This window comes from Sparus aurata, chromosome 1 (assembly GCF_900880675.1).
Source record: "Sparus aurata chromosome 1, fSpaAur1.1, whole genome shotgun sequence".
NCBI classification, from domain to species: domain Eukaryota; kingdom Metazoa; phylum Chordata; class Actinopteri; order Spariformes; family Sparidae; genus Sparus; species Sparus aurata.
In genome coordinates, this window is record NC_044187.1 from 17468340 (window position 1) to 17490301 (window position 21962).

The 21962-nt window shown below is 40.2% G+C and overlaps 1 protein-coding gene across 1 annotated transcript in view; it reads left to right on the forward strand.

The window, feature by feature from the left end:
* Positions 1-14672, forward strand: part of tacr3a (tachykinin receptor 3a) — a 38523-nt gene extending 23851 nt beyond the window's left edge. Inside the window, exons 4-5 of the mRNA XM_030413614.1 lie at positions 7379-7575; positions 9371-14672. Coding sequence (XP_030269474.1) covers positions 7379-7575; positions 9371-9704 — 531 coding nt within the window. The 3' untranslated portion in view covers positions 9705-14672. The remainder of the gene's footprint in view (positions 1-7378; positions 7576-9370) is intronic.
* Positions 14673-21962: the final 7290 nt, after the last annotated feature.

A 21962-nucleotide genomic window follows, 5' to 3' on the forward strand; every position in this document is an offset into this window, starting at 1 on the left:
TCATTAGATTACATACCTACTTATTTTTGTTTTAAAACTGTAAAGAGACTTTATTATGTACAATATAATCTTTGTGGTATAAACAGTAAAAGGGTATAGGGGTGTTGTCCTTTAAGGACAGTTTGTATATTCAGTGTATTCAGCCATAAAAATGAAGACAGTTTGACTATTTAGCTTGTTTAAGCATCAAATCAATCGATGAAGATTATTCTCTTCTGAAATTATTGCGTGCAGACAGTAGAAGCCTGCCACTTAGAATAATTGACATGGAAACGGAAAAGCAAATGACTGCTTGTGTTTTCCACAAGCTCCCAACTCAGTTTATAATTGTGTAACCTATTTCCATTAACAATATTAAGTACGCATACAGGAGGACATCGCTTAAAGTACATGCTCTGACATTCTCATTATCCCCCAATAATGAGAAATGGGTGTTTAGTGGGTTGAATTTTCCTATATTCAAGTGTTTTTTTGTTTTTTTTTACATGTGCTCACAAGCCCGTCATGTTTATACAAACCACTGCATGAGCTCACCTGAACCTCCTGTGTCAGACAACATATACGTTCAGTATTATTTACATGTGATAAGGAAGAGACTGTTCTGTTCGTCTGTTATGCACAAAGTCTCCACCCCACATGGACTGGATGTTACAGTAGAGAACCTGAGTGATGATTCATGTTCTTACTCTGCTGGCATTTGCAAAACTACACTGATTGACACAACTGGCTTGTTTTTCCTAGTATTTTTTTTTGTCTCTCATGTATAATGCACAATATTTTGGGTGTCACTTTCTCAAGAACTATTGTGTCTACTTGTTCCCTCCTGGCTCGTTGAAAATGACAGTAACTGGCATATACACAAAACCAAATTTATCTTGAGTGAGGCATTATATTGTTTTTTGCAAGAACTGAACACAGGAGGGTTGGACTCAAGTGCCGAGCGACAGTCAGGGGGACGGCAGTCTGTTAGGCAACAATCCAAAAAAGGACTGGGCATAAAACAAGAAAATATATTACATGATCGATTTCCTTTGCTCTTACCTGTCACTCAAATGTAACAGCTGACAATGTGTTGTTTAAACACCCTGAGTGATAAAATGCTAAACTTCATCCATCACGCCGAAGTCGGAAGAACAACTTCTGAACTTAGGAAGTGGGACCATCGCATGAATGTAGCATAAATACACAAGGGAGGCACGGATAATTGGACAAAGGTGAAAGACATCAGAGCGGTGCACACAATCAGAAAAAGGTGGGAAACACACAAGGGCAGGAAGTCGGGATCTGAAAAGAGTGGAGAGGCAAGAAACACAAAATGAAACAAAAGGTAAAGCAAAAAAACGTGACACAAAGAAAACATGACCTGAGATGCAAGACGAGTCTCCGGAAGCAGACACACAGTTAACATTATTAAGAAGAAAGCCTCACCTCATCTAAAGTACCCAGTTTATACAGATAATAACTTACATGGATTGCATCAAGATCAGTCCAAATAAGGGCAATTTAAACGAGACCGATGATTACATGACAACTGTGCTTCTCCTCCTCAAGTTTTTTTACATAATAACCTGTTGGCAGCCCTGATCGGAATAGGAATCAGAATTCCTTTTTTAGTCGCACAAACGGGGACATTTGTGCACCACAGGGACAGTTCAATTTAACAATAAACAATAAAAATAGTAAAAAAAAAAAAAAAAAAAGAAAATAAGAAGGTAAGAAATAGAAATATACTTGTATATACATAATATGTACAAGTACGAACAGTGTCCTTATAAACAGTGTGGGCAGTGTGTTGTTATTGATACATATGGGTATGAAAATTGCCCAGTTAGTGCAAACCAAAATGAAAAAATTAGTTATGTTTAGAGTTTTTACTGCAAAGTGCACAAGTGAGGTTTACTGGGAGCAGTGCTGATTGTAGAGTCTGACAGCAGCAGGAGGGAAGGACCTGCGACACCTCTCCTTCACTTATTGGGATGTATCAATCATCACGGAACAAGCTGCCCAGTGCTGTGATGGTGATAATAATGTGACTGCTTGTCATAAAGTGCATCAACAGGAAACCAAAGAGAATTAAAACTGCAAGCAGTGATGAACGGGACCTCGCAGTCCACGCGCGCGTCGGGGCGTGCCGCCGTCCAAACGCGCCGCGGCTTAAGCCCCGTTCCTCGATCGTTGTTCACGGAGGCGGCAACCGCCTGCGTTTGGGACGGTGCACGCCGGGGGTGAATATCAGCCTCTTCTCCCAACGTGTGTTTGTAACGCGGTGGGTTGCCCCTGCCAGTATCAAGCGCTTTCAGGTGAAGTCAGAACAACTTCGTGCAATCCACAGAAATCCTAATGGGCTGCAGGTGAATGATTTCTAAAACATTTAATAATCGGGTACGTTTTGACAATCGATTCTGCACCGTTACGTTGTGTGAGGTGTTACGGCCTTCTCTAGATTGGAAGTGGGACAGAGAAGGGGGGGTTGTGGCTTGCAGTAAACTTCCTCCGCCCTAAATTCAAACCTGGGTCCACTGCGTATGTGGCATGCACTCCAACCACTCGACCACCGGCGCAGATAAGACACTGCCTTCTGTTGTCACCGTGAAGGCAGGAAGGCAGCGCATCATAGGGGTGGATGGAAGTGGAATGCCACAGATTTAGATAGGTAGTGGAGTGCAGCCAGATGTGATTCTTCCTTTTGGAAAGGGACAGCGGTCAAGTGACCAGGTTTGACGAGCGTCCTGCAGTAGCGGTGTTTAACCAAAGAACTCACTCAGTTGTTTCATATCGAAGTGGAATTCACTTCGTTCATCGCGGAAGAGTTGGGCAGAATCACAACTACACACATCTTGTTGTGTGCCACATTGACAGGGCAGACACAACACGCAAATGGCATTCTTAGCAAATTGGCTTATTTGAAAATTGTGTGCTGTGGCTCACTACCACTCACTTATCCATTATGTGGCTCAACCCATTACCATTCAAATATGCCCTGTTGTAACGTGCAATTCAGACAAAACTACCTGCAAATGCCATGTACATCTGACTATGTTTGTCATCACTGCACATAAATATGTGCAGAATAATGCTTCACTTGCCCTCTTTCAAAAATGTATTTATGGCTGTCTATCAGTGTCAAGCTTTTGATCTAAGTTCTGCTTTGTTTACCAGTTTTTATTCCAAGAAGTGCATGCTGCCACCTTTTGAAGTTTCAATAAAATCTGATGAATATGCGGCTGACTTACTGGAATTGAATGGAATCATTCAGAGGTTATCTAGATAGGATACATGTGCCTTGAAAGACAACAGTGCCATCTAGTGGCAACTTGTATCACGTACATCATACATTCATGTGCTTCTAAGCTAAATAGACCACTTCCTGTTGGACTGAGAGTGTGGGTGTAAATGAGTCATTTGTGCATCTTCTCATAACACACATGCATGCCAAATTTCATTCATGTACATGCATGTAGGGCGCCAAAATTGACTGCGATAAAACTTACTTCATGTTTCCAGTGGGTTTCCAGTGGGTGGCGCTATGGATATGATACAGTATTGATACACAGATCTATTCAGGGCGACTCCGTCTAGATTCCCTCTAGATTTGGCCAAGCCAGGAAATAGTATGAAGGAGATATCAGGACTTGATGCTTCATGGCGAAGGATTGTTATGGCGGGCTCCGCAACTGCCAGCTGGAATGACGTAGGATAAAGATTTTAATAACTTTTCATCTTCAAGGTCAGAGGATGCTACTGAGTGACTTTGAAGTCGGTGGTGTTACATCTGTAGGAGGAGATAATTAAAGTACGAAGATTGGCAATATTTCAAAATGGCGTCCAAAATCAAAATGGCCGACTTAGTATTGATGCTGAGATTTATTTGGGGAGACAGCCTCTACACTAAATAGAAGTTTGGTGTGGATAGGTAATTGTATGTTAAAGTTATAAAGCCTTGATGTTTGACCGCGAGGGGAAAAAATGGTTTCCATCGCCCCGCCCACTAAAGCATGTCGCAGCTGAAAGATTTGAATAACTTTTGTTCTCCAAGGCATGAAGAAAATTACTGAGTTAATGTGAAGACTGTGGTGTTTAAGCTCTAGGACAAGATAATTTTCTAAGTCAGCATGAATTTGTCAAAAATTCCGCCACACATCTAAATAACTGACTTCCTGTTGTAGTGAGAGTAAGCATCCAAATGGGTTTTTTGTGCGTCTGGTCATGATGAAGGTGCGTACCGATTTGCGTGCGTCCTTCTATGTACAAGTAGGAGGCGGGGCATCACAATAGGGGGCGCTACAGAGCCCATACGTCACTGCCACGCCCCATGACCACACAGATCTCATCAGGGCGACTCCCTCTGCATTCCTGAGAGATTTGGCCGAGATAGGAAATTGTATGAAGAAGTTATGAGGACACGATGCTTTACGGCGAAGGATTCGAATTTCCCGCTCCACTGTGGCCAGCAGGTATGACGTAGGATAAAGATTTTAATAACTTTTCATCTTCAAGGTCAGAGGATGCTACTGAGTGACTTTGAAGTCGGTGGCGTTACGTCTGTAGGAGGAGATAATTTAAGTACGAAGATTGTCAATATTTCAACATGACGGCCAAAATCAAAATGGCAGACTAAGTATTGATGCTGAGATGTGTTCGGGGAGACACCCTCTACACTTACGAGCAGTTTGGTGTGGATAGGAAATTGTATGTTGAAGTTATAAAGCCTCGATGCTTGACCGCGAGGGAAAAAAATGGTTTCCACTGCCCCGCCCACTAAAGTATGTCGCAGCTGAAAGATTTTAATAACTTTTGTTCTTCAAGACATGAAGAAAATTACTGAGTTAATTTTAAGACTGTGGTGTTTAAGCTCTAGGACAAGATAATTTTCAAAGTAGGCATGAATTGGACAAAAACGCCGCCACACATCTAAATAGCTGACTTCCTGTTGGAGTGACAGTATGGTCCCCACAGACTTTTTTGTGCGTCTGCTCACGATGAATCAGCGTACCGAATTTCGTTCATCTACGTGCATGTGGAAGGCAGGGAGGAACATTAGGGGGCGCTACAGAGCCCGCAGGTCACGACCTCGCCCAACGGCATTAAATTATCAAATTTTTCACTAGATGTGACATATATTCCAAATTTGGTGAGTTTTTGGGTATGTTCAGGCCTCCAAAACTGCAGTTAAAGCGATACACTAGTCCTTCCAATTACAATAGGGACCTCACAGGTCGATGACCTGCTCGGGCCCTAATAACAGGATTTCAGAGTTTTTTGTCTGTCACATTAATTAAGAAACACTGCATATTGTGACACGTGGATAGTTTATTTTCAGTTCAGTGTGTGTGAAAACACTGCTGAAAATAGTCCCCGACAAGTCTCCAGTTAAGCATCATTTGCTAGAACCACAGTGACCAGCTGCTTTGAGTCCTTTATAAAAATGAAATATATTCATGACCCGTTTTTTTTTAATTAAGAATATACAGAAGGAACACATGGGCCCATGGTTGGGGGTCATTCTCAGTCAGTCCTCATTATGTTAGTTAAGAGGTCAAGACGGATTTGACTGATGCAGTGCACAAACTTTACAATATACACCACACTGGACTCTTCACCGTCCCCTCTTCTTCACACTCATTGCAATAACACACTGGATTCCTTGGCACCAGAACACGTGATGGAAACATTTACACTAAGCCCTCAACAACTACTTTGCTCTTTAACATCTTTCAATTAGTCTTCTCGTATCACTTCAAACCCCGTCTCAGTATCTTCTTGAGATAATCTGAGCCTCGGCTAAATACACCGTCAGAAATACCGACTGACTGCTTCACCACTTGTTTAGCAGCCACCTAGCACAGTTTACAGCTTGGCGTGTGTTACGCCATAAATGACTTTGAAACATAAACTCAAAACAAAGTGTGCCAGGCCTTGTGTTTGGATTTAATGAGGGATTTGATGATGTCTGTTTTGTCTCTGGTACCGTGGCTCTCCAGCCTGTCTGAGGGATGTCACACAGTAGGATGGATTGTGTTCCCACTTACCACCCAGACACAGTCAACAGTGGTTCATTCAGTTCACTTCCAAACAGAAGGAGAGATTGAAAGAGTGATTGAAAGATTTTTTTTACAAATTATTTTTAAAATTTGATTTAAATGCACTCAATGCGTTACATTAATGCACAGTCTTATGCCTCCATGCTGGCATCTGCCTTGAGGGAATATCCTCAAATTTGGTACAAATGTCCGGCATCTCTTCATGAACTCACTGGAATTCAGTTTCCAAAGGTCAGAGCTCAAAGTCACTGTGACGTCGGAAGACTCATTACTTAAAACCTCATACAATAATTACAATAACACGTCACTCAAATGTCTAACAGGATGAGTTATTGAAGTTGTGGTGTTTCATGTCCAAAAGAGGTCCGAGGATAAACGCACTGGGACATCATAATATTCTGCTAAAAATGTTCTTCCAATTATTCAATGCCATAACTCAGGAACAGCCACTCTGCCATTGAGTTCATTCGAGTTTTAAAATTCACATAGGGAACATTTGCCCTTTCCTTGATCAATATTTTGAACATTCATCCCTCTTTGTTTCAGACACTGTACCTTCCCTTTCTGCAGTGACATTTCACAATTCAAAATATACCTATTTTTTATTGTACATTTTTTACTTTGACTCAACTTTTGCAGTCCTTTTTCTCTTTCTCTTCTCATGTTTCTACATTATAGGTATTATATACATTAAAGGCTCTGCAGATTTGATTCATCATGTTCATTTTTCCCTGCTTGGAGTCCCCTCTGTCTCTCTGTTGATGTGAGAGCAATTTAATTGCAAAAATTTACCTTTAAATGCATTCATTGTAACTATCTTTAAAGCTTGAAGCAATTCTTTGAAAATTCTTGAAAAATAATTTTATTTGTTTTCAGTGATGACTGTCTGTTCCTTTATACTTTGATGATTTTCTGATCATAGTATTTACCCTGAGGTCTTTTATGATTTTGTTATTGCTTCTTGTGAGTGTTTGTTCTGGGACCCCCTTGAAAAAGAGAAGATACTTGTGACATCTTCATGTGACGATGCTATTTAAGATAACATGCTAATAAATCAGACTAACTACATACTGTCCTGCTTTTAATTACAGTCTTCCAGTGAAGCCTCTGTTGCCTGTAAAACCAGGTGCCAAGTTATAAGAAATGGAGAAAATGCATTACATTCTTCCCCTAAAATATGAATCTGATTCAGGGTGACTAGCAGTGATCTGTGATGATTTCTTCTGGCGTACACACTGCTGTCCCTCACGCTTCACCTCCGTCACTCTCGGTGCTCACACTAATCCTCAGGTAGCAGCTGACAGCTTGAGAATGTCTCTCATCATTTTCTTTCCCAGGTGGTGAAGATGATGATTATCGTGGTGGTGACCTTTGCCCTCTGCTGGCTCCCCTTCCATGTCTACTTCATTGTGACGGGTCTTAACAAGCCTCTGAACAAGTGGAAGTACATCCAGCAGGTTTACCTGTCGGTGCTGTGGCTGGCGATGAGCTCCACCATGTACAACCCCATCATCTACTGCTGCCTCAACAGCAGGTGAGTGACAGCAGGGATGTGACAGTAATACAGTAAACAACATACAAAACTAAATGTTATGTTTTTTACACAACTATAGATGTAGAGTTAGTTGAATTATAACATTGCGTCATTTTGTGTTTTACTTGAGGTTTAAAGTCAGTAATTATCTACTCTGTGTGAACAGTTTGGAGCTTTTATCATTATCCCCTACTGATAAATGAAGCAGAAATAAATGGCATCATTACACGTGGTCAAATCATCCATGGAACATTAAGCCCACGCAAAATTAAATAAAGCCATTTCATCAATATGAGAAAGAAAAACCTCAAACCCCATGAAGGCAAGTTGCTGTTTGGTTGTATTCTCTCGTACAATCTGACATCGCTGTGTTAGTGTTGTTACTAGAACATTGTGATTAATGTTTTTTTTTTTTTTTCTAAATAAGGCGAGAGTTTCACAGAGTCAAGAGTGAAAATAGTAGAACAAGTAGATGTGAAAAAAGCATGTTTTTGTCACCTGTGTCCCATTATTTTTTCCCTGTCCAAACAGTTGGTTTATCAATGTTTCTCTTCCCTGTCTTTCTGGTGTGTTTTACCAGCATTTGCATTTAAATCCTTGTGTAATTAATTTTGTTCTTTGTTTTGTTTTTTGGTTTGTTAGTTTATTAGTTTAGTTATTGATCGCGGGCTACTCCTGTTCTGTTTCCAGCCAATTTGCCTGCCTTTTGTTGCTTGCATTTTGTATTTGGACTTTGGACATCAGCTTTCAAATTTTGTCAAAGCTCAATTTTCGTTTTTTACCTGCCTGCCTCAGTGTTATGCATTTGGGTCCTCTTTTGCCAGACTTGAAACACATGTTTAACAGTGTGAGGGGGTCTATTTTAATTCAAACCACATTTTCCTGAACCTAACAAAGTATTTCTAACCAGACAAGCAACAGAAAACTGTAAAGATACAGACAATAATGAGTGAAGTGAGTTCTGAAATGAGTAAACAGTATAGAATTATCAGAACAAGATTCAAGCCCCAGTCCCCAAAGTGATAGTCCCATATGTCAGCCACTGAACCACAACAGCTTGCCTCAAATACAGTTTATGTCAAGTATAAATGATGGTCCTTGAACAATATTAACTATGATGCTCCAGGGACAACATCAATAATAAGTGAAAGCACAACAGCATGATTGGTCAGTTTAACTGATGGTCCTGGAACATTAAGTATGATGTTGTAGGAACAGAACCAACAGGCCGATACAAGATAAACCACATTCCCTACATGTGTTCCTCTGAATTACATATATTGTTGACTATGCATGATACATATTTGTTCAGTCTAGTAGACAATAAAATGCAAAGTCTAGCAGACGATTATAGCTGTTTTTAATACAGATATGACATCATATTGAACGTTGCCGTGATAATGCGTCAATCTTAGTGAAAACTGCATCACTCAGTCTGAATGGATTCGACTCTTTAAAGAAATACTGCTTCTCTAAAGCCTCTGAGGCTGTTTGATGTATCAATGGATACAGCTTCAGTGCATTCAGAAAATGATCCCCTCACAGTATAATGCACCACTACCACACCAATTTACCTCTTTTTCATCACTGCACAAACACTGACATCCATCACTAATTACCTTTTTATAAGCCTCAGGCGAACTTGAATACAATTTGTTCGCAGCTGAAGAGCCAACCTTTCGTGCTTTATAAAATATTTTCAATTTCTTGATGAAGAAAACATTTAATAGAAAATACAAAAAAATGACAGATTTACCTCCTACTTTTTCTTTTCTATGCATCCATGTGAAACCAGGTTTCGAGCTGGCTTCAAGCGGGCGTTTCGTTGGTGCCCCTTCATCAAGGTGTCCAGCTACGATGAGTTGGAACTTCGCTCCACGCGGCTGCACCCAACACGCCAGAGCAGCATGTACACGCTGTCCCGAATGGATACCACCATGGTGGTGGTGTACGACCCTGCCGAGGGCGACGGCGGTGCTGCTATTGCCTCTGGAAGGAAGTCCTCCCTGCCCTCAAGGAAGAGAAGCTACATTACGTCTCGCCAGTCAGAGATCGTCAGGTGCAATGGTAGCAATGCAAAAACGCAAAATGGAGCGGCTCCAAGCGCTCATCCTGAGGAGTTTTCGTGAAGGGCGTTTTACTCACAGACTCTCACACAGACATATGCATGTTGCAAATGTATACACATGCATGATACACTGTACATATAAAAGGTGCACAGATGTTTGCTAAATGTAGACGTAGAAGCATTGTATCAAGGCAGAAGGTATGCAGATAATGGTTACTTGGATATAGAAATTATTCACTACATAACATTGCTGGATGATATTGATGATTCTCTGGAGCATGGATTGACTACTGGGTACAGGCCCCTGGGCCACAGGCGTCAGTGTGAAGTTAATGTTACTAGCAGTTCTCATTAAAAAGTCACACAGCTCAATCAAAATGAGGGATGTCCCTATTATGTTTGTTTTTCTCCTGATCATTTACTATCAGCTGCCATACAGAGCGTGATCCCACTTTGGGTTTTTTTTCTGTGTTCATTTTTCTCAACATAATACAGCTGACAGTAGAGAGTAAACTTAAATTAACGAAGACATATTCTGCTCATTTTCAGGTTCATAGTATTATTTTGACTTACTACCACAATAGGTTTACATGCTTTAATGCTTAAAAAACACATCAGTTTTCTCAAGCTGTCCAGTGCTGCAGCTCTGTATTTAGCTCCTGTCTCTTTAAGGTCTCCCCCTTCCTGAATACCCAGGCTGCTATGATTGGTCAGGTGACACACGCCTGAGCCAGCAGCGCTAATAACAATAGAGCAGTTGTTTGATTAATTATTACATGCAGGACTACTGACGAGGCATTTGATCCTGTTGTTGTTAGCTTTCAAGATTTTTTAGATGCACGTGCATGGTCTTTACAAGAGCAAAGCAAATTAAATGTTTCACATTGCAATGAATTGCTCTGCTTTAAACAAAAAAAAACAAAAAAAATGAAGCATGTGTCACTGCCCAGAGGTTTTTCTATGACATTTTCTGTGGATCGAGTGGCTTGCTTCACAAAAGTGATTTGCACACAGATCCCAAAACATGGCAGTGTTACAATGTCACAATCGACTGTCACTGTGTTTGTTTTGATCAGTGAATCGTCTCAAAATCAACAGCAGAGGATATTATCTGAGTTTGCACGTTGCAAATTTTGGTGAAACGTGCCCCTTCATCTCCAGTATGAACAAACCAATGAAGATCGGATGCAAAACAAGCACTGACACTGACTGGTAGGGGGCTCTTTTGCATGTCTTCACCCAGAGTCCCATTGTCCCACAATCCATCCATGCTGGAGAGCAGCCTTAGCAACATGTGAAGTGAGCCACTCTTACCTGCTGCAGTATGTACATTTACATTTCAGGTGCTTTTACTTTTAAGTGTTACATTCAATTTTACCCCTACAATAAGGGTTCTTCTGCATTAACACACTCCTCAAAGTAGCAGTTCCTGCATCAGACATTCATATCTGATCGAGATTAGCATATAAACAAAATGAGCACCCTACTGTTTCGTGAAGGGCTCACCCCTGCAGCTCAAATGAATGACAATGAAATTAATCTTGCTCCACGACTCATTATTTAAATATATACAAGACTGGGGAGACCATCTCATAATGGAGCTAATCTGAAAATACGTCATGGTGATTGTAATCATGTAAGTATGTCCCAGTCCTCATTACTACCGGTGAGTTTTAACTGTGAACTTTTTGTTCAACGGAGGGTACACTCTGCATCTGCTTCACCCTGAAACCCTGAATGAACGGCTGCAGAGAGTTGCCAGTAGAATAGCTGTCGATAGGCAACATATGCGGTTCTGAGTTTGGCTCTGAAAGTACCGAAAATAAGTTGGGCTTTCAGTTATGTAACAAGGAACATGTTTTCCCAGTAACTGGTAACAAGCCGGGGGCAAAATCTAGTATAAATTTGGAGCACGTCAATAAAACAGGCTGCTGGAGAATGAGCAGACTGAACGCAAACTAGGCGCTAGTGGGTAGTCGATAGGTCTCATTTTTATATTTTAGACTCGGAAGCTGCAAAGTGAAGCGCAGTCGGCCTTTGTTTTAATGTCCATTAATGTTCTTTTTAAATGCCTTCGTTCAGTGTGTGATCAGAGAACAGGACAGTTGGTGTTCCACTAGTTACGCTCGCAGCAAGCTGTTATCCTGTGTCGCCCCTTAATTTAACTCCCAGCTTGTGTCTGAGGCTTTGTACATATGTATCTTGGTATTTTTAGAAACCAGATTGTCTCAGTCGAGATGGACTCTTTCGGCACAACTTCAGAAATAATCTCCGCCTTGCTAACGCACCTGAAAACGCATGTCCAATGGCTATTCATGTGAGCTGAGCATGTCTGTGTTGTTGTAAACAACAGATTGTTCTCTCTGTAGCTTGTTGACTGGTGACTGAATATAGTACGACCGAGGCGGGGAAACGTGACACAGTATGCCATTTTGTCCGTGAAATGTAGAAACAGCAGCTGTATTTGTCTTTCTTTTCTGTCATTGTATTATCAATGCCCAGATCCAGATGTGGAAAAAATACTAGAAGTACAGATACTTGTAAAAAAAGAGCTGGTGATGGGAAAAGTACCAATTCAACTTCTTTACTCAGGTAGAAGTTGGGTGGGGAATGTCTCGCTTTCTCAAAATCCATCCCGGCATTGTCCACAATGTTGCCTAATTCATTTTAATCCCCGTTGGTGCCTTTGTCACTACTCATCTTTTCTTCCCATCCCTCTCCATTTGTTCCCCACCTTAATACATCTTTTATGCTGTTTCGTCTTGCTGTGTCTGCCATGCACAATATTCACTGATAGGTTGAACTCAGTCTAGAGATGTCGTGAAGGTGGTGTGCAATGACGGGTAAATAAAAATAATTGATAAGTCCCCTCGAAATGCATTAAAACTTAAGTAACTGACCTGTTTTGAGTAGAAAGTACAGATATTTGTGTTGAAATGTAGTGAGTAAAAGTAAAAGTTGTCAGAAAAATTATGTAAAAAAATCTACTGAGGTATTTGAACTTCATTATTTCTTACCTCTGTCGATGTCGATTTGTGTCTTTAAATTTAGACGATATAACATCCATTCAGTCAATGTACAAACTCATCAGAACAGGTATTCTGAGTCAGCATTGTTTAATGATGCTACATATACTGATAAGGCTGCTTTGGAAGCAACCACGGCTGTCTGTGTCATTGTTTGCTGCCGGGACATGAACACTGGCGGGTTTCTCAGTAACTTAACTCTGGATGGCTCTATTTGTCATAAGGTCAATTTTCAGCGATCTAAAATGCCGTTCACATGTACAATAGGCCAAAAACATGTGGACAGGACCTGAACTTCACCAAACAATATGCTAGCCTGTGGCATGTTGGGGTCGCAATTTTGATAAGTTGAACCAAACTGTGACAAGTAGGGCTATATCATCAACAGTGTGCCCCCTCTGATACGACAATAACAACATCAGAGTCAGAGTTTTTTTTTAATCATTTGTGTTTTGGTTTTGCTTTTATCTACCAAGCAGACCTCCTTCAAAGTTATTGACAAATATTTGTAAAGATTTATGATGTATAGAGTGTCTTGCTAGTTGCAGTAAATGCTGTATCCGTATATGTTTTGTCACATATGGAAAAAAATGAAAGCTTAAAGGATAAGATCACCCTGAAGTTAAAATTCAATCATCATGTACTCAACCCCCAAGCCCCAAGATCCCAAATTGTCGCTGTTAAACTTAAAGATAAGCGTGCACTGTCTGAATTGGGTACAGAAGCTCGACCGCGTGTCGAGGGTATAAATACTGTCTGTTCAAATCAATTTTGCATTTCTGTTATGCATAATGATTTTTTTTTTCTTTTGGGTGAAATGTTCCTTTAATCTCCTAGCTTGGATCTGTAACTGCAATCACAGAGACACCTATGATTTCTCTCCTTAATTCCTCTTACCAACAGTTCTGAATGTTCGGACTCTATGAAAGTATTTACTGAAGAATGTGAAGAAAAACATCGTCGTGCTTTTTCCGTGTGATGTACTCTGCAGCTGTCGTCTGATCATTATATTGGGGTTGGTTAAATATTTTGTACGTGGTGGTGTCAAATTATTTTCCTGTTTTTTTCTGGTGTTGATAAACGTGTGTGGTTTGTATGAATGTACAGTACAATGTGTGCCTCTATCTCTGTCAAGTGGTGATCAGATTATTTGTCGTGTTTTTAAAGGATAACCAGTTAATTTTTGACTTGAGCCTCTTTTTTTTGTTGTTACCGCACGATCATATCGCTTCACGTTACGTATTTTATTGTCTTTATTTTGAAGCAACCACTGTTTTCAGTCTTACGCTAAAAACACGACTCTAGTTAAAAATAACTGTTGTAGTATCCTTTAAACAGATATTTATATTATTATCGCTGACAAATGCCAATTATTTTGGTCATTTGAGAAAAGGAACAGTAGGAACACTTTCTTACTGATAAATTGGAGTTACTTCTATATGAATTCTACAGTATATCATATTTCTTATAGTGAGACCTCTAGGAGGTTTTACATCGCTTTGCATTGGTCAGTGAATTTGCTTGATGTAGCTTCATTGCAACAGTTTTCCTCACAGTATCACGAGTGCTTGCAATTGACGTGACATGATGCTTATGATGAAATGTAGCTGTGACTTGTTGCAAAAACGCAGTCAAATCTTAATGAAGATAATAAGAAAAAAATCTACAATTGGGCAGCGGTGTTTTGTTTTATGTTTATCGTCTGGAGCAATGCAGGATTTTGTGAGAATCTGCAACTTTTAAATATCTCAATATTTTTATTTTCATGTATTCATGTATTCATTTTACACCATTCAGTATAGATTCAGCCCTAAGGAAGCAACCTTCGTTCAAGATAGTTGTGTGTTCAGGTATGAGCAGCAACAGGCGTGTGGCCAAAGAGATAAAGCAACAAAACACCTAATGTGCTGAATATGTAAGTTAACTGAAACAGATCAATTTCTGCCACTATCTTCTACACCAACAGTTATTTGATATGTATAATATTAAACAATTAAATTTTCTCTGGATATGATCTGTGTGCAGCACAGGTTGGGACTCTGTCATTCTTACTTATTTTTTGGGTTTATAAGCTGCGTGATGTCAGCAGTCAGTGATGGCACAAGGAACACATGCTGCAGATTGTAACATCAGGCTGACCTTTATTAAAACATCAGCGTGTATCGCTGTCCTCGTCCTGCTCTACAAAGTTGGCTAAGAAACCATTCGTACTGTCAAACAGGAGCATTAGCGTTTCAGAGGCGGGTATCCAGCATTTAAGAGTGTTGAACCTCTGGATATTTTGAAGTGGTCGTGGTTACAAAAGCAGGTCATTTTGGTTTCCTAATCCAAACCAAGTGGTTTTTGTGCCTTAACCTTACCAGAGCAAATAAATGTAAAGTTTTAACTTATCTGTGGTTTTGCCGAAACACACTTCACTAACATTTATTTTGTGAATTGGGTTGCCTGGTAGTCAATCTAACAGGAGAACCATCTCAGCAAAAATGTCTTTCCCAGGCCATGACTCATGGCAGAAGGTGTTGAAATGAACCAGCCTGTTGGGAGCAAATTCTCAAACACATGACAGATAAGATTTCAAAATCTCTCCCGTGAGCACATTTTGATTCAATGTTTGGACAGAGTATGATGAAAGGTAAGTGAAGATAGTTTAATGTGAGGGGATACCAAGTTCCACAGTGAGACCGCAGCCATCATTTTTTTGCTCTTGGCTCATCTGTGCTGGCCAACTGGCCTCTGTCTCATTTGGCCTACCTTTCAAATTACAAGCTACACCACATGGACAAATTATTTCATCTCATTTTTCTGGCCAGACCTATTCCTTTGAAAACTGTGAGCTGTTTGAGCAACAGACTCCAGCTTCCAGATGTTCATGTAACCAGCCTACACCCTTTGAAACCTTTGAAACATCTCTGTATTTTTGTTTGATAGAAAACCGGTCACAATGCTCTTACGCTCATCAGGCAGGATTGTTGCCACCGACACACATGAGTTAACGATGGAAAACACAGCTGGCAGCTGCTGAGGTGCTGTTTCTGTGAGAGAATCCATTATCAGTGACATTCGACCTGTTTGATTAGACTTCTTTTTCCCCCCTCTTGTCATCGGAAGATCAGGCTCTAATTACTGCGGGGTGTTTGCACAGTGGGCATCCCGGGAGATGCAAGAAGCCACCAGCGGAAGCAGAGCAGATGATGAGGGCTGAGAGAAATTTGTTACATCAAAAGATCAATCCACAAGAGTGCACATGACACTGATGGTAACTCAGCATGTTAATATTCAAGGGCTTTTTTTTTTTTCTATTGAGGCTTTGAAATGAAAGACCAGCAGGAAGATGTTCCTGGCTTTGCAATCTAGTGGTATTCTGAAAAGCAAAACTAATGCTCCTTGTCCTATCAGGTAACTAATGTTCCTAAAAGAAACATGAAATCCTTGCAACATAATTTGTTTCATAAGTACTAGTGCAGTGCCCATAATAAAAATGTATTCCTATAGAAAAGTGGGAGGTTAAGTAGCTTTTTCATGGATGGCCAAATGAGGCTGTGTTTGAAGGTGGGACTTCAGGGATATTTAGGTTTGTTGTAAAATCCGATATTCCAGGGTATAATTGGCCGTTTTTTACTATTTTTGATTTTGCCATTATATTTCACCTTAAAAACTATTTACTTGGTGTCATTACTTTCAGCACAACCTCACATGTGTGACTGTACAGTTATTTTTTTTATTTTGACATACTGTATTAATACAATGGACCTAAAATCACAAAAAAAAATAAAAAATAAAAAATCTGAGTAGAAAAAGTTAGATTTTTTTACTGTGAAAACCACAAATATGTTTAACAAACCATTTTTTATTTCTTATTATGCAAATATCAATTGTTGTTTGCTAAATATGTGCATACATTTAAAAAATTAACAAAGTTATATGTAACTATTTACATTTAAATGTTGACAATGCTCATTCAGCTGTCTCCTCATTGTTTTGACTCATTAAACAAAAAAACGACTCCACTACACACTAAACACACTACACCAAACACTACTTAACACACTAACTATACACTCCAAACACGTTAAATGTCACAAATCTCTCAACTCTCAATATCGCTGTCTATACACCGACCGTCGTTGCCTGTCAATCATCCGCCTAGGTCCCTCTCACAACTTTCTGTTCCTCAACAACCAAACTTGCTGATTGGACATGTTCGTGACAAAAGCCCGTTTTTACCATTTCTTCCTGCACCAGACACAAAGCAAACGTGACGGCAATGTTCGTGAAAAAGCGTGACGGACATTATTTACCCTAAGTCCAGTTTTGGACGTGCCGGTGCGTCCGGTCCGTCGCCTCGGGAGGTGGGCCGTGTAGGTTGGCTAGTAGCTAGCTAGCGGCTAGCTACACACGAACATCCACAGATTCCGATTCCACTTTGTTGTCCGCGCGTCTCCGGATCTCCTCAGACCCGAACAGACTCGGTCCGGACTTGTTTAGTCTCATTAATCCACAACAGTCAGTTTAGACGCACAGAACAGAACGGGACCGAACCGCCGGCAAAATCCCGGTCCAGCTCGCGCCGCTGCAGGTATAAATCCTCTTGTTTCTTAAGGTGGGGGGTCGCGGTGGGCTCTGCAGTGATTGGCTCTGGTGCGCGCATGACTGTGGTGGCTCCGGTGGGCAATGCTCGTGGAATTTGTAAAGCATTTATGAAATAATTTATTAACGGTATCATTGCAGTCCAAACAAATGCAAAGTCGCACACCCTTGAACCACGCAGCAGCCATGTTGAAACTCTCAGGTCAGTCTGATCCGAGATATTAGAGGCACACACACATACACACACACACACAGACAGACAGACAGAGATTCCTTGCTTTCATAGAGAGATGAGGGGGGTTTTCAGGGAGTTCATCTTTCAGATCCCACTTGTAAAACTAATAGCGGTTTTCAGGATATAGAGCTGGAATATTAATTTCGCAAGCGCATATAACCTAAGCTTGTTCAATTATTCATGATGGCTGTATGAAACTATCCTTTTACTCTGCGGCGAGGACTGCTAAATAAGGCGATAGGTATGCAGCAGCTTGTCTCTGCTACTCATTGCTTCATCGTTTAGGCTGCTGGTCTGTGACAATGCTTTTGTTAGGAATGAATGTTCACATCGTGTGTTCACGGTTGATACAATTAATGTTAGATATACATGTAAATACGTGTAAATCACTAACATTGTTGATTCTTTGTGTTAATGCCCAGTAAATATGAAATCCACCAAGTGTTGAGTGGAAGACATTATGCACATGTTTTTTGACACCAGGTCCTGCAAAATAGCAGTGTTTCAAAAGAAGAAGTCCTATTTGAAGCGTGGATCTGCACCACTAAATAAGGCAATAGTTGCACAGCAATCCACGTCTGCTGCATATGGCTTAGGACTGCTGGTCTGTGTCAGACCATTTGGCAGGTCAGTCATTTTTAGAAACAGCCTCTCAGCCACCACAGAGGTGGAGGAGGAATGAAGCATAAAACTGTCAATTTCCTTTGTGGCTGCTAAAATACTTGTTTTATGTTTGCTGGTTAGAATTGAAAGGAAACACTTGACGGTCATTGTCATGTTAACAGAACACTGAATGGATCTGCTTCAGTGATTGCATCCTCAATAAGACTCATGTGTGAAAACTGCAGTTCTTTTTTCTTCTTATCCTTCCTCAAAGCCACCCTGCTCACATGCATCTCAAAGCTGCCTCTGTTGAGGAATTTAAGTCCCAAGTTGGGACTCAAAAATCAAATTTTCTTACACATAGCACCTTTAAAGCCAAACTCGTCACTGTAGCTGCTAAACTAATAGCGTTAGCATGCAACCGGTCTAAAGTCCCCATCCACTTCAGGAGAACGGTGCAACAATGTTTTGCTGTGAAGCTCCAGAAATGTTTTTTGAGCTACTCATCAGACTTTCCATCAACGTAAGCTGAACTTTTATTTTAAACTCAAAATTTTTTCACCAACGCAACTGAGACCCCTCAAGCCCACACCTACACACCTGAGAAATAGTTATCATGAATGGGTGCTAAGTTCGAAATGTTGACGAAAGCTATTTACTGTGAGGTCCATGCTTCTTAATTTTGTCACCTTTTTAAAAAAAAGTTTGCACATCAAGTAAAATTGAAATACGTTTTGGAATTTAGTTGGACCAGGATGTACTTACTGATTTAAAAACACTTTGTAGTTCTTGTAGATCAATGTATACTTCTGTGACTTGATAAAATCAAGCTAAAAATACTACTCGTCATGTAGGAAGAAATTTCAAGTTAATCAGATGGTCAACTTATGTAAAGCATCAAGGTTCATGTTTGATAAATGAACTGAATGTGACATCTGAATTTTCCCACTGACAGATGTTAGTAGTTCTGTTTCTGTGAGTCACCACTCCTGATCTAACCTAACCTAATCTAATCTAAGGCACAAATCTTCATAAAAAAGAAATTTTAAAAAAAAAACCTACCACCACAAAGAGCTTTAAGGACACTTTTCTTTTTCATTATTATGTTTGGCAAATTATTTTGCACATGGTGCCATGAGCTTCCAGTTAAATTAGCTTCTGTATATACCAGCAGTATTGACACCTGCGGCTCACACTGGGTGAATCATACCAACTGCACAGGAGCCAGGATGTGGGGAAGCTGCTGTTTTTCTGGAGAGATGCAACATCATAAATGATTGAAGTGTTTTTTTCTCAGAGAGCTGACATGTATCAAAATGCCCCTGGTGTGCAGACTTAGATGGAAAATAGTGAAACGTGCAGTTGTGTGTAAACTTTACAATCTACAGTCATTCATGTGATAATACATCATTAACCTCTGCAGGCTCTTCGAGATGTTTAACAAACACTCATATTACAAAGCATACGGATGAACAATTACAAATAAACTCAACAGCGTTTCCATATTAAGAACAACTGAAATAGCATAAACAGTGCACACACTAACAGATTTAACACAATAAAGCTTTCAGGCAAAGTTTCAGTTTGCAGAGTGCTGGATGAAGGGCTGAGTAAGAGTCGCTGCCCAGCTGTTTAGAGCCAGCTAGAGATTTTGTATTCAAGCCAGACCTTCTAAAGAATAAACACCTGAAGTCACGTCGGATTCTCCTCTGATCCAGGACATGTTACTGACGGCAGGAGAGCTCGGAGATTACTTTTAACATCTGGGAGTAAAAAGTGGATTTATCTTCACTCCTGTTTATCAACCTGACTGCAGCAGCGACCCTGCAGAGCTCCATTTTCAGGCATCCATGTTCTGTAATGCTGACTGCTGACTGGGGCTAGGGGGGAAATGTACTTTACTTTAACATGACAGAGATGAGAGGGGAAAAATAAGAGAGAGAACTAGGATCTCTGGAGAGATGGCATTAGCTAACATTAGTTTACAGCTAATGTACAGTACAGTAATCTGGCTGTCTGGGACAGATGATGTATAAACCATTAAAAAGAACTTATAAACTATCTAATGCGACCCGAGCACAAATGTTCACAGATGAGTTTTATTCATCTTAAACTCAGTCCCGTTCACCGACTTCACTGTCCTGGAAGTAGCGACAGGCGACTAAATGAAACACACTGTTACCATGAGTGGATTTGTGGATTTCTCGGGGTTTGAAAATTGTTGGGATCATTTGGGATAATATGAATAATCAGCTCAACAAAGTATATGCAGAACAAAGTTCAATTCGTTATTTGGCCATTTTAATTCAGAATTCCTACATCTTATATCTTTGGATGAAAGTTAATTGGACCAACATGTGAGGCTAGATGGACCGATGTGTACCACAGGAACATTACTTACAGGCATGTATATCAACACAGCATGCAGTCAGTGCGTGGCTTCAGAGTGGACACCACAGGAGAGAGGAGAGAGGCAGAACAAAGGCAGAGCTGAGAGGGAGTGCAAGGAAAATAAGCCAGGGAGCAAAGTGCAGCTGAAGGCTGTAAAATTACAGTTGTCACGGGCAGGGGACGTGGTTAGTGCTAAAAATAATAAGAACAAAACACTCCAGCAATTGCATCCTCAGCATGTCACATCACTACTTATCACAAGTTGATTGTGTTTCAGATCAGGCTACATAGGGAAGCATACGACATATTTAATCTGGAAAATAATGACATATCAAACTCTTTTCAGTCAGATGTAATTACCTCCAGTTACATAGAGATACCAGAGCTCAACGGCGGTGTCTCCAAAAGTCCTCCAAACTTATCACACCTGCGTTAGTCTCTTAAAAGTGAAGAATGAAGCGATGAACTCGTTCTGTCAGGTAATCCTTCTTTTATATTAACTTTTATATTTCAACGTAATGCATTTCAATAAACACCAGTGGCATGAGTATATTAAATGTATATTTTGTTACACTGAGTGACTTCCGACATGTTTATAGGAAAATGTCAAGTGAATTTCTACTGAAAAGTTCTTTATGGATCTGACAAAGGTAGTCACAAGCTCAAGATCCCTCTTTTCTTTCATTGTTTGTAATTTCTTTGCCGCCCCACCTAGCTTCCTCATCACTGATTAGCTCTTGTTTTCAGAATGTGTCACCCTTGTTTACCTAATTAATTTGACCTGATCACTCCTTACCTGTTAATAACCTCGATGGGAAACACCTGGAGGTGAGGCAGTTTGTCATGTCACAGCTGGAAAAGCACAGGTGTGAGTAGTCAAATTAATGATGGCTTGATTCCATTTAGCTGCTCAGATCAAGGGTCCAGGTATTGTGCATGCTGGTTCACTCTTCACAACTCGTTCGTTAGATGTTGACTCAACTATGTGATGTTTCATTGAAACCTTTTATTTTTGCCAAAAGAGATTTTGATCTGATTTGTCTAATTTTGAAGGTTAGGGCTGCTTTGTTAGCTGGAAGACTTGCCGTATGGCCGATGTGGAGATTAACTAGCACACCTTCATACTATAAACAACACAAAAATAAATAATTGTTTTCTTGAATATCTGACAGTATGAATATCTGACGGATCAATAATGACAACTACTTTCTTGTATTTCTTTCCTTTGGGTTTGACCTTAAATGTATTCCGTATATTACTGTAACAGGGACAGGCCTATTCAGATGACTTATAAACAGTAGCTATAAACAAACTGATAGGAAGCTGATTTACGTGCAGATTTGTGTTAAATGGACAGAAATACCAGATTGCCTGTCTAGAGCTTTAATAGGCTGCAGTGTCATAATTAATAACAATTAAAGACTGTGTACGAACTGATAAAGGAGTCTGATAATATCTAAATCAATCTGGGTCAGAT